At 30.3% G+C, this 13,295-nt stretch overlaps 1 protein-coding gene across 1 annotated transcript in view; it reads left to right on the forward strand.

The window, feature by feature from the left end:
- LOC129231403 (CD109 antigen-like) overlaps positions 1–13,295 on the forward strand; it is a 311,980-nt gene that overhangs the window by 276,795 nt on the left and 21,890 nt on the right. Inside the window, exons 25-27 of the mRNA XM_054865708.1 lie at positions 5,015–5,195; positions 7,782–7,871; positions 8,844–9,021. Of these exons, the coding sequence (XP_054721683.1) occupies positions 5,015–5,195; positions 7,782–7,871; positions 8,844–9,021 (449 nt within the window). The remainder of the gene's footprint in view (positions 1–5,014; positions 5,196–7,781; positions 7,872–8,843; positions 9,022–13,295) is intronic.

Here is a 13,295-nt window from a genome sequence, read left to right on the forward strand (position 1 = left end):
TCAAAAATTTCTAATTGAAAAATTATTTCATGTGGGAAATGATGCATTGAGCAGTTCTTTTTTTATTGGAGCAATAAGGGATAGATTAGATACTCAAGGTAATATTTCTTAATATCTTGAGTAATCGGAGGAATGAGAATTGTTTTTACAAAAAATTCTGTAAATAGATTGTTCGCTATCTAAGCATGTAACTCTGCAAAAAACAGTAACTGTAGAGAGAGAGATAGTTTCTTTCTTTACCATTATATCTTCTTGACTGTGCTTTATCTTCAAAATTGAAAATTTGTGTGTGAAAAAAGTATTGCTTTTTAAGTTTGTAGTAAACCTAAATCAAGAACTTTATTTCTTTTGAAATCTTGAGGTATTTGTTTGTTTGTACATTTTTTTTACAAGATTAATAAATATTGAGTAGAAGTTTTATCAATTTTATTCTTTCAAGAATCTAACACCAGAGGAAAATTTAAATATTTTTAGAATTTTTTAATGAAGTTTGGAAACAATTTTTTGTACTTTACCTTAGGTTAAGATAGTATGTAAAACTAGAAAAGAAATAAAAAATAAATAAATCAACTTTTAGAACTGAAGCCAACTTTCTGCTCTGAAAACTCTCTGATTTTTATAACCGATTATATTAATATATTGGTGAAATGAAAAATATTCCTTTTTTGTTCCCTCATTATCACAACACCCGAGTTTCACGACACTCTGTATGTCACATCACTTTTTCAAAGTTCCAAACTCATGCTATGCAATCTTAACATTAAGTGGCTCTGGATTTTACGACAGGGTTTAATGGTGAAACTCCAGTTAGAACGACACTTTGAGCTGCTTGCACAGGATTGAATTTCCCTTTACAAGTGAAGTGTTTCAGCAAAATAATGAAAACCTCTGGAAAAGTTTATTGTAGGAATTCCAGACTCTGACAAGAGATAAGAGACATGTGTTATTATGGACCATGCATGCCTCCTCAAGAATGGAAAGGAGTGAGTAAGATAAGTTCTGAATGCTACAGATTTCCGACTTTGACAAGAAGGACAATAGAAAGAAATGCAAAGCAGTTGCATTTGAATGCTGGACTAGGGATGCAGCAGAAGAGAAAGACCATAGCTGTAGTTGGCCACTGAATTCTTCTCCCGTGAGAACAAAAGAGATTAGATCTACTCAATAGATTGAAAAGGAACACACAACTGGAGAAAATAATCAGAGTTTTACCCTTTGGAAAGGTGCGGTTTAGCTGTCAAAATCTAATCAAATTGTGGTTAAAAGTGAAGTTTCCTGCTTGGTTTCTGTTTTGCTAATAATTACAGGAAAGCCTTTTTTCAATAATCAACTTAGTGGGAAGGAGGAGTGTAAAAATGTGATTCAAAAACAAAGTAAAACCTTATTGGAAAGTGTTTTAGAACTTTTAAAAAAGTGAGATATTTTCCTTTCTTATAATTTTAATGTTACCCACCAATATTTCAAAACTACATTAGTTAAATCAAATTAAAAACATAAAATATTAATTTCTTTATTAAATCTAATTTTAGTATAAACTAATGTTTAATTAAGAATTTTAAAAGTATTCCGGTTATGATGTTGCTCCGGCTATGACGACACTTTGTTGAGTCCTAAAGGTGACGTGATAACAAGGTTCGACTGTATTCAGATTAGGTGTAAGGTATTAGGATTGAAAATGATTTTATCATATTTTCTGAAATTTGTGATTTTAAGGTTACTTTGATGGGGCAAAGATAAAACAAAATATTTGATAAATTCTGTGTTCAAAAGTTGTTGATCTTAATATAGTTTGTATGCATCAGTAAAATAGATTTTTTTTTTTTTAAAGTTAATGCCTCATTAGGATTTTTTCATATGGTGCAGTTTTTATTGTAAAAATTGAAGGGGTTGCTGCAAAAGGGAGATGGCTCTAAATTTCATTTTGAAAATGTCCACATCAAAACTTAAAACACGGTATCACATTCTAAATTCTTTTAAATTTCTTCTCATGACTTTTCATGTATAACTGTATTGAGAAGTTCACAAAGGTATTTATTAAAATATAAAGAAAAATGTAGTTTGGTGTTTTAAGCTCTAATCGGATCTTTTGAAAAGATCAAAATTGAAGCTCTCCTTTTTGCAACAATCCCTTCAATTCTCTTTTCAACATCTTATTAACAAATTTTTTTCTCTTTCCAAGTATAAAAGTTTTGTTAAGTGGTGACATTGCTATGAAAGGCATTCAGTAAAATTGTTTATCACATTAATAATATTGGTCTTATTCAGGCCAGTTGCGGATCCAGCCGATTGTTTTGGGGAGCGGCCATCTGAAATTTTTGAACAAACTCCCCCAGGGTCGAATTTAGCTCCATGTCACCCCTAGGAAAATTTGAAATCTGCCGCCCCCCGCCCCCCCCCCCCCCCCAATAGAAGCAAAATATCCTTGACCCAAAAAAACGTAAAAAAGTGTTCCCCAGATTAAACTGTCCAACTTATGAAGAAATGATGGCATTTCACATTCTGAGGCGCCCCAATGAAATGATCACACTGATCTCCCAAAAAAAATTTTATTCGGCAAATTTTGCTGACGATTCGGCAAATATCATGATTGAAAAACATTTGACTTTCATAAGATGTGTGAAAATAATCATTATTAAATGACAAGAAAAAATTGTTGAAAATGAAAGAATGCTAATATTTTACTTTCAAGAATAACAATTTAATTCAAAAATATGTATTATATAATAGCAAATTTGCCGCCCCTGAAAAGTTTGCCTCCTTAGGCAGCTGCCTACTCTGCCTATTGGGAAATTGGGCCCGGATAACTAACCAGAAATTTTGTTTAAATGAAGTTTTAAAAACTCAATTTTCTGGGTATCGAGACATTAGGTGAGTGGGGTGGATTTAGGAATCTCCCTCCAAAATGTTTCAAAATTTAAATTTCCGAGTAATTTTTGAAAATTAGGAAACTAAAAACGCAATTTTGTCTATTTTTGATGATGTACGGAGAAAGGTCAGGTTTCAGGCGTTGGCCCCAAAATACTTCTGAAAATAAAGCTTAGAAACCAAAATATTCTTTCATTATACGTTGAGAAGTTTGAAAGGAAGGGTGCTCTTCTAGCTCTTCAGCTGTCCAGCCTAAAAATGCACCTTTAGGTAATGTTTGCTTGCATTTAAGGCAGGGTTGGCCGGATTGGACCCAATTGGGTTGGACTCAATGGGTTTTTTTTGAAAAAACCCATTAAAAAAAAACCCATTATTTAGCTCACTTTTGGGTTTTTTTTAAATTTTCTGAGAAGTTTTTAAAAAAACTAATTAATTTAAACACTTTCATAATTTAAACTTCTTTTTTATTTGTTCTTACCACAGAAAATGGACATAAAAAATGAATTTTGAACTTTAATAGTATTTCTTAACTCTAACATCATTAAAAAAATACTTCAAAGATTTTAAATAAATATATTTAACTTTTTTCTTTAACTGGTCAATAAATAACTCAAATTATCTTGACTAAGTCCTGTCACGTCTGATTTTCTCAATATTTGTAGATTGTACAGAAGAAACTACTTTAGCTAAAAGGCTTTAATGTGAATTATTTTCTGCAAACCAACACGTCACAAATCTCGAATAAACAAGGTATATTTTTTAGAAATTAACAGGTTTTACAAACGGTGGCGAACAGAAAACAGAATAGGATGTAATGTATTTTCATTATCTTACGACGAAAAAATTTAATATTTCTCATTTTTATACGCAGAAATAGAAAAACAGGCAACATAAAATTCAAAGAAACATCTTGAGCTGGAATTCAGTAAAAAGGATTTAAACTACTTGAGGTTCTACAGTAGTTTTACATGACAAAATGAAATACAATAAAGTAAAATGCAAAAAAAAAAAGAAAAGTAATTAAAAACGAATAAACGAACAATAGATTTTATCATGCGAGAAGCAACTTTGCCGTAACTGTTGGTAATCATGGAAACTACAAAATCTGAAACTTCACCATTCTTAGTTTTCGTCGTCTTTTTTACTTTTCTTCAGAAAACGCTGAATTTTCCAGCTTTTTTTTACCCCAAGACAATTTTTGTGCTTTGTCCATATACTTACGCTACAATGTGCTACAAGCACCCCACATTTTTCTCTAAAAAAAAGAAAAAAAAACCCACATTTCTTTTAAAAAACCCAGTTTTAGTTGGTTTTTTTTTTTTTTTGTTTTATTTAAAAAACCCTGGGGTCCATGGGCTTTAAAAAAAAAAAAAAAAAAAAAAAAAAACGGGTTTTTTGCCAACCCTGATTTAAGGAAGTGTGAAGGGTGCTTAGAATCCTTTCTTCCTGGAAATATTTTGCCTTTGAGGCTCTAAAAATTCGATTTTTTAACTATATTTATACATATTTTAGATAGGGAGAGAAGATTCCTCCAAAAAACCTCTTTTTTAAAGCTATCATCACGATATAAACTAGGGAGGGACGGGGTCCTATCAAAATTCGTTTGTAATTGAAGTTCTAAAAAAATTCATTTAAGTTGCTTTTAAGCAAGTTAAGTGATATGGGCTGGATAAGCTAGTTTTCGTTGACATTTTTTCCAAATAAAAGACTTACAATGCAATTTTTTGCTACATTTCCAGGCATTTATGAAATGGCATGGGGAAAAGGGGGTTCTCCTCCTAGTTTCGAAATTAAAGCCATAAAAACGAAAATTTAAGCTCTCTTTGGTCTTGTGAACAATAGGTATACTCTGAGAACCGCAGCATTTAGAGATTGTCCAAGTGTCTGTAGTTGGAATCAAGAAAACATGTAAAAGATGGAGAAAAATTTTGGAAATAAAAGATTTATCTCCCAATTAAGGTCTATACTTCTTTTTCAGTAAAATACATGTGTTAAATTTTGTTATCTTCTCATAATATTTTTTTTCTTTTTTATTAAAAAAATTCCTACAATCACAAGGCTTTTGGAGGGGCCATGGCCCCCATGGCCCCCCTCTAGATCCACCCCTGATTCAGGGGTTAAAATGTTTATTCATCTTTTTTTTCCCCAGGTTAACTGCATACTGTGTTAGAATTTTTCACCTGGCCCAGTATCCTGATTGGGAAAATTTCCTTTATATTGATCCTGAAATGCTCTCAAAGTCAGTGGAGTTCATTTTGAAGCATCAGACAAGAGAAGGGTCATTTTATGAAGTGTCAACTTATCCCTGGAACAGAAAACTGAATGCTTTAGTAAGTTTTGTCTTAGGTTTAGGTTTTGGGATTTTTCTAAATAATAGTAGAAAAAAAAATACAGTAGGTGCCGCTTAATATGATCACTTTGGGACAAATATAATTTGATAACAATAACCGAAAAAAATCTAGGAGACTCAAAATACTGATTTTTTTCGAATTAAGGAGCATTTATTTTGGCAACCTCAAATTAAAATCACAATGACTCAACCGAACTCAGTTTAAATTATTAAATTAACAGAATGGAAATATCCGAATTATAAAAAGTTAAAGCTAAATTATGCAATTTTTAATCACATAGTGATAGGTGAAGTAAAATATGACCATTTTTCCTGACATTCATAAACCAGTTTCAAAGCACATTCAACTTTTCTAAATCTATGTTTTCCCAGCATGGTTTTGCTTGTAGTTAAAATTTTAATTTAACTTTGCTTTGTTTTTAATCTTGACACAATTCTTTAACCACTAACAAAGTAATGGCAACAGTGGAGGTCCTATATCAATGCCCGCAATATGTCCAGCGACTGAATTTTTTTAGGTGCAAAAGAAAGTTTTCTTAGGAGGAGTCTGTGGTCATTGGGGGGCAAACTTTCTGTAGCTTCATTCCTAGAAAAATTTTGAACTGCTATTGAAAACCACAAAATGCGACACAGAACGTTAGTCTCGTCAGGGTTTGCTTACGTATTTCTGTTAATTGAGGAACAAAAATGGGGGGAAAAAATTGAAAGTTTATGAAAAAGTGATAACAATAAACGAAGACACTGATTACAATATCCGACTTTTTTAACGTGCGTTTACATGCAAGTGTTCTGGGACTACGTGATTCTGATAACATTAAGCGGCGCCTACTGCATTAATTATTAAAACTTAGGAGCCTATTAAAAAAAGCATTTTGCAGTAAATGATAACTTGCTAGAAAAATATCTTATGCCATCAATGACATTCACAGGTGTAAAATGGATCCATTCACACGTAACAGGATTCCTGATAGAATGCAAGACCGCGAGAATAGTGCCCTTAAAAAAAATCAAATGCAAAGAATTTTTTATGCAGGATTCTCTCGGGGTTTTGGCCCGCCTGTCAAATTCAATTACTAATAGTAAGTAAAAGGGAAAGAAGAAAGTAAAACACCCATACAATGCAGAAAAAGCTGAAATGATGATTTTCAAGACCCCGATTTAGGCAAATACAAACCTTTTTTACCCCCCTTTTTTTAGTGTAATTTTCCTTACTGATTCTCTTCCACAATCTGACTTATTTTTGCTATGTTTATTCTATTAGCAATTGTTGAAAGCGATTAATTAGTGCGGTTTAAGCTAAATTATTTGAAAAATAAGAGGATAGCCAAATTTAAAAAAGGTAAGCATTGAAAATTTCCGTTACCAATTTAACAAAAATCGCGAGCTTTTCTGGAGTTCAAAAACTAAACTTTGTTTTGTAATTTATTTATTAAAATTTGTCTTCATTCTTTCAAAAATATTTTTCTTCAACTTTGTGGTGCCATAAAAATATTAATAATAATTTTAAAAAATAATAATATATTTTCCAAGTGGTGTGTGTGACTGAAGACTCTTGATTCTACAAGTTCAAACAAAAATGGATGACCAAAACAGGAATAAATTGCAAAAAAGTAGAAGATGAAAATTTCCATTGGATTAAGGATGACATTTAGCAAGCTCTGAATAAATTAATATAAAAAATAATCTAATGAATTTTACCAATACAAAACAAGGAGTAGAAATACTTTGTCTTTAAACCTTGTAACATTTTGTGGAATAAAAATTTTACAAAATATCATCACTCTCAATTTTTAAAAATCTCACTCAAATTTCAGCTAAGGGTTGGATTTACCCACACTTTTCCCCCTCTAATGGGAACCCTTATGTGTAGAAATTGAAATTTGTTTAAATTGTGAAATTCTTTGCTATCAATTTCAATGAACCTCCTTTGATTGTGGAATGAAGGCATCTAAAATTAATAATTAACATTCTATTTTTGATTTGTGTGAAATTCCTTTGGGCTGCATGAGTAAAGGCAAATGCTTTTTGCTCTAAAGGTTAAAGTTTCAATACCTGCTTTTTCCCTTTTAGAGAATTGTCAAACAAATGGTACTTCCAATTTTCAAATGATGAATGTAAAATCAACTGAATCTAAACATTGGAGCATCAACTTCCAATTAAAAAAAAAAAAAAAACATACAATCTGATAGCTTAAAAGTAAAATTGTTTTTGGTAGAAATTTTGAAAAAAATTCCTGTTGAAATATTCTCTTTAAAATAAGCTTTTCAATTATTAGGTACTGAAAAACAAAATTAAGTTGAACTAAAAGGCTGTCAATGGTCTAAGTCTTAAGGATATATCTATGCTCCTTAATGTTTTGTTTTTAGTAGAGCTTTGAATTTTGATTTGGTACTTATTAATGAATTCATGAAACTTTAAAAGTGTAGGAGGGTAGTGTACCTTTAGCCATTTTTCTTTTCTTGAGCATATTTTTTTTAAATACATAATTAAATGATAATACACTGAAATATAAATTAAAATTTCTTTTAGTTTTAAGTAGGTATTAATATATCTTTTTTTTTTTCAGAATTCTCATGATTTCGAAAACAACCATCAAAACATATCTTTGACAGCTCATGTGTTGATAACCCTCACTTCAGTGTCTGATTTGCCTGGAGTAAGTAATTGTTTTTAATGTTATGTAATACATTAATTAATAAATCACTGTCCGCTTATATCAATCGAGCAGCCTACTGTTAAATTCGAAATATAGAATACTCAGTGATGTTTACACTTGTTGACTACTTGTTTTTAGCCAGTTTTAAAGCGTATGATGGTCTTTTCAACCATGCTTTTTTTAAATAAATGTGAAGTGTATTAAATTGTTTAATTTCTTTAATTTGCTATTGTTGTGTGAATTTCTTTTAAAGGGCAGAGCTGAAATTTTTCTAGTAAATTTTTGTCATTTATGAATGCTGAGACTGCATAAATGAGACTGGATAAATACCTTAAAAATCATTAGCTAGATGTACCTAGATATTAGCAGCTGTTATATTCTAGATCCGGGATTATTCTTTTAAATTATTTGTCATTTGACTCTTTGATGTACTATTTAACTTGGGATAATATCCTATGGCAATCGGTTGGATGGTGAAATGCTGAAAGAGCCAGAGTCATGTTAAAGCATTTGCAATAAGAGTCAAAGCACATGCATGTGTTTTAAGCAATAATAGAGCTCTTGTCGATGTCAAAATTGATCCGATTCTGAAAAGAAAAAAAAATCGGCCCAACTGGTGCCAATTGTGTCATTATCTCTAGATTTTTTTTCATCACTTTTTCCATGTACATGCCTAGTATTTTTACTACTCTCTAAACTTTTGTAAAATTTTATTGTATTTTGCTTCAAAAACTAATCCACATTTATCTTAGGAGGGGGGGGGGGTCAAGTGCCCCTTCATTTGGCTTTGAAAAATTAATTTATTTTCCAATGAAGTTTGCATTGAGTATATAACCCTTGTCCCCCCCTCCCCTCATTTGAATTTGGTGTATTATATAATAATCCATGGGGGGGGGGGGGCTGTCTTTTATAATCATGCCATCTACTGTTGTTTATTAGACATAAATTTGAATGGTGCATTTTACTTTACAGGATGTTCGAAATGAAATATCTACAGCGAAAAATCTAGCTGTCAAATATTTAGAAAGGCGGTTACCAAGCCTTCAAGACCCCTATCAAGTTGCCATAGTAACTTATGCAATTTTAGATGCTGGTAGTGCAGAAGCAGAAGTGGGGTTTAACAAGCTAGATCAAATCAAAAGAGAAAAGGGTAAATATGTGTTTGATATTATTTTAAAGAGTCCCAAATTTAGTACCCAATGGCTTACTTATCACTAGATACTTCCTTGAATTGGGTTCCCATTTTGGTTTGTAATTTACAGTAAATCATTTATAGTTAACGGACTATATGCTTAATTTTTAAATTTAAGAGAAACAAAGGAAATAGATGATTGAAGAAGCATTTATTTTTGTTTCATTTTATAACCAACTTGTTCTAATGATTGTGTTAGAAAATATAGACTTTTAAAGTATATTAAAATATGAAAAGAAAAAGCTAAAATCATATTTTTTTTTTACGATAAACATTTGACCATTTCAAAGTGTTTGAAAACATAAATAATACAGTTGATACTAGATTTTTAGAGACCATGAATTTGTGAACACTCAGTTTTACAAACAGCTTACTAATCCCTAAATGTCTTTTATTGAAACAATGCTATTCGATTTTATAAATTTTGGATTTTATTAACAATTTTCAGGGTCTCATTCAATTCGTAAGATCAAGAGTCGACTGTGTGAATAATATAGTACATCAAGGAGTTCTATCGAAGTTGTTTTAAGGCTGCTATAAAGTCCCCTTATCTGTATAAGTAATGTCCAACCCCCAACAAGAAACAACTTTCCTCACACAGCTTTCTTGTTGTACGTTGAATGCTTAAACACTGATGACATATTTACTGTAGGCTTGATAAAGCAATTTGTTGTAATTTATTATTCATTTAACTAATGTTTTAGTTCAAACAAAGTTTGCATCCCTTACCATATACAACATGTTAAATATATTTAAAATATTTCTGTTAATAATTGTAGAGGTTTATTATTTTCTCTTCAAGAAGAATAGGAGTGCACTTTGGTTGAAAGTGCATAGCACATCACGGGGAAAAATATCTCTTTTAAATCTCAAGACATTGAAACTTACTGTTTTGTTTTAAACTGTAGTTGAAGACTTAAACACACACCTTGTAATTCGAGTTTTTGCATTATATTGGTCATTTCAAAAATTTAAAAAATAATATTCAGAATGTATCAATATGTTAAGCATTCGAATGAATTTTTTATTAAAATGAGTATTAAAGCTCAAATAATGCAATTTTATATATATAGGGGAAATAGGGGTTCATGTGAACACAGGGCAAATGTGAACATGGTATGTTTTATTGAGATTACTTCAAGCAAAAAATCTGGAAAAATTCTCAATTAAGGACAGTACCAGTTGTACTTCTTGGACTAACATTTAGAGCCACTGAGTCATTTTATGTTTCTGTGGTGTCAACTTCTTTGTTTTAGCTGGTGTGGGAATTTTTTTACTGTTGTCTTCTTCAAGTGATAACATTTTTAAAACTAACTGCTAATCTAAATCTAAGTATTACAAACCATTGTATGAACATTCAAATAAATTTATGACAATGTTTAAATTTTTTTATTAAATTAAAAATTTCTTTATTTTTGCAAATTAGTTCTAAAGTAGATGATGGGGCACTTGCGAACACACAACATCTAGGGGCACAAATGAACAGTTCCCATTGCCACCGTCCATAATATTATTATCAGTGTAGGATATTCTAAATGTTAAAAAATGTTTAAGTATTTATAATTATATTTTCCTATAATCAGTTTGTAAATTTATTGCTAATTGTTATTAATATTAATAAACATAAATAAATATTTAATGGTTTTTATGTTTTTATTTATTTATTTATTTATTTTTTTGTTATTAAATATTTTATCAATAATTTAGTGTTTTATAATACTTACAGGAAATTTAAAAAAAAAAACAGAAAGATTTTCATTTAATTAAAAACTGAAGTTCAAAATCATTTAAAAATAAATTATCCAACAATGTATGAAGCTTAAAAGCAAAATATATATATGGGATAACCCTTAAATAATAAATTCTTTGTATTATGTAGCCATAGGTTTTTGTCTAGTCTATTTAGTGATCAGAACAGGCTACGACACTTCAGAATTTGAAAGTGATATATAGGGGAAAAAATATTTTATTAGTGGAACAATTACTGTACAATTGAAGCTGATGCAGTATAGGTTACAAACCATTCAATGCATTTGTTATTTAGGTATATATTTCATATTGAAGAATTTTCCTTTAAAATATGCTTCTCCTGCATTCTTTACCCATGTTCATATGTGCCCCAGTCCTGTTCACATGTGCCCCCTCTAGGGGCACATGTGAACAACTGCAGACATTTTTTAAAAAATACCATAAAGTAAAAAAATATTTTAAAAAAAATACCAATAAAATTCATGACACAAAAAAAAAGTGTATTCAATCATGAGGGCACTTTTGCGGTGAGGAATTGATAATTCTTTTTTGAAAAAAAAAGAAATGAAAAAAATTGGTCACATGTGCCCCCTTTTCCCCTATATATATATATAATAAAAAAGTGAAAAATATTGAAAAGACCACACCAAAAGCCCATAGATGCGCAACGCAGCAAAACTAAAAAGGAAAGTAAATATAAAATTAAGCAAACAGAATTTCAAATATTAAACAATTTATATATAATTAATGATGATAAAAAGGAAAATTGCAAACAGCTATTAAATAGGAAACGATAAAGTATGAATCCAGAGCTCATCAGCCGTGGAGGATTCATTAATTATGGTTAAAAGACCAAAAATTTAACTATGAACTAAAAGAAAATGTTTAAGCTCCAGTACATGCAATATAGAGTAACATTGGGCAAAAGCACCACTTGCTAAACTAAAAACAATAAACTAGAGCTCAAACCTAAAACTAAAAGCAGGGGGTTTCGCCTCGACTAATTAGGAAAACAAGTTCCGATAATTAGCCATCCACGGGACAGTACCTGCCTATAACAAAATTATCTTACCTTGAAATCCATATAAAAGAGCCAATTCCATTGTTCAACCTGATAAAAATCCATTCCAGTTGTCAACGTAAAAATAAAATAAAAATAAATTCATATCCAGAAGATCAATCCAGAGGCATACCAGTCGCCTGTTTCCCACGTGTAAAATTCATCCACCTCGGTGATTCATAAAAAATGGTTTCTCACGGTTGTATCATATATTTACACAGTTAAACAGTTTCAAAAGAAGCGAAATGCTCATCAAAGGCTATACTTAAGCAAATGTTTTCAACCAGATTTTTAGGGAAGTTATTATTAAAAAGTATGTTTTTGAGTACTGAAATTTCTTGATTAAATGCAGAAATGGTATTGCAAATTCTTTTTATTCTGATAGCTTGTGAAACAATGATGCCAATAAAAACCTTTTTACTTAAGCAGGAGGGAAAATCTTGTAAGCTGTTTACTGTGAAATTAAATTCACGCCTTTTATCATAGATTGTAGTGGAACAATTTGAGTCAATTTGTATGTTGATATCCAGGAAATTAAAGCTATTTTGATTAGAACTGGTCTTTTTGAGTGTTAATGAACTATGATAAATAGTTTTGCTAAGTTCAGAAAAATTCAGAAAATTTATACACAAAAGGTCATCGATGTACCTGCAACAAAGAGGTGTAGAGGAAGGATTGTCAATTAAATATTTTCTCTCATAATATAAAAGAAAAAGGTTGGCTAATGTAGAGCTAAAATTAGCTCCCATTGCAATGCCATTAATTTGTAGAAAACATGAATTACCATTTTTGAAAAAATTATTGAAAATACAAAATTTAAAAAGACCAAGAAAAAACAATTCTTTAAAATCAAGGGAATCCTTGACCAAATTAAAAAGTTCTGACACAGAGGAAAAAAGTTCAATGAGTGGGATATTGGTGAAGAGGTTTTCAAAATCCAAAGTTTCTAAGTTATTTATATCAAGCATATTAAGTAAATTGATTACTTCTACACTATTATTAACAATCCAAGACCAATTCTTTTGTTGAAGTTTAAATTGTTCTGAGTGTAAAACTTGAACAGTTTCTCAAAAAAATTCTAGAACAACTTAAACTTCAATAAAAGAATTGGTTTTGGATTGTTAATAATAGTGTAGAAGTGATCAATTTACTTAATATGCTTGATATAAATAACTTAGAAACTTTTGATTTTGAAAACCTCTTCACCAATATCCCACTCATTGAACTTTTTTCCTCTGTGTCAGATCTTTTTAATTCGGTCAAGGATTCCCTTGATTTTAATGAATTGTTTTTTCTTGGTCTTTTTAAATTTTGTATTTTCAATAATTTTTTCAAAAATGGTAATTCATGTTTTCTACAAATTAATGGCATTGCAATGGGAGCTAATTTTAGCTCTACATTAGCCAACCTTTTTCTTTTATAT

This window comes from Uloborus diversus, chromosome 10 (assembly GCF_026930045.1).
Source record: "Uloborus diversus isolate 005 chromosome 10, Udiv.v.3.1, whole genome shotgun sequence".
In the NCBI taxonomy this organism is placed as follows: Eukaryota; Metazoa; Arthropoda; class Arachnida; order Araneae; family Uloboridae; genus Uloborus; species Uloborus diversus.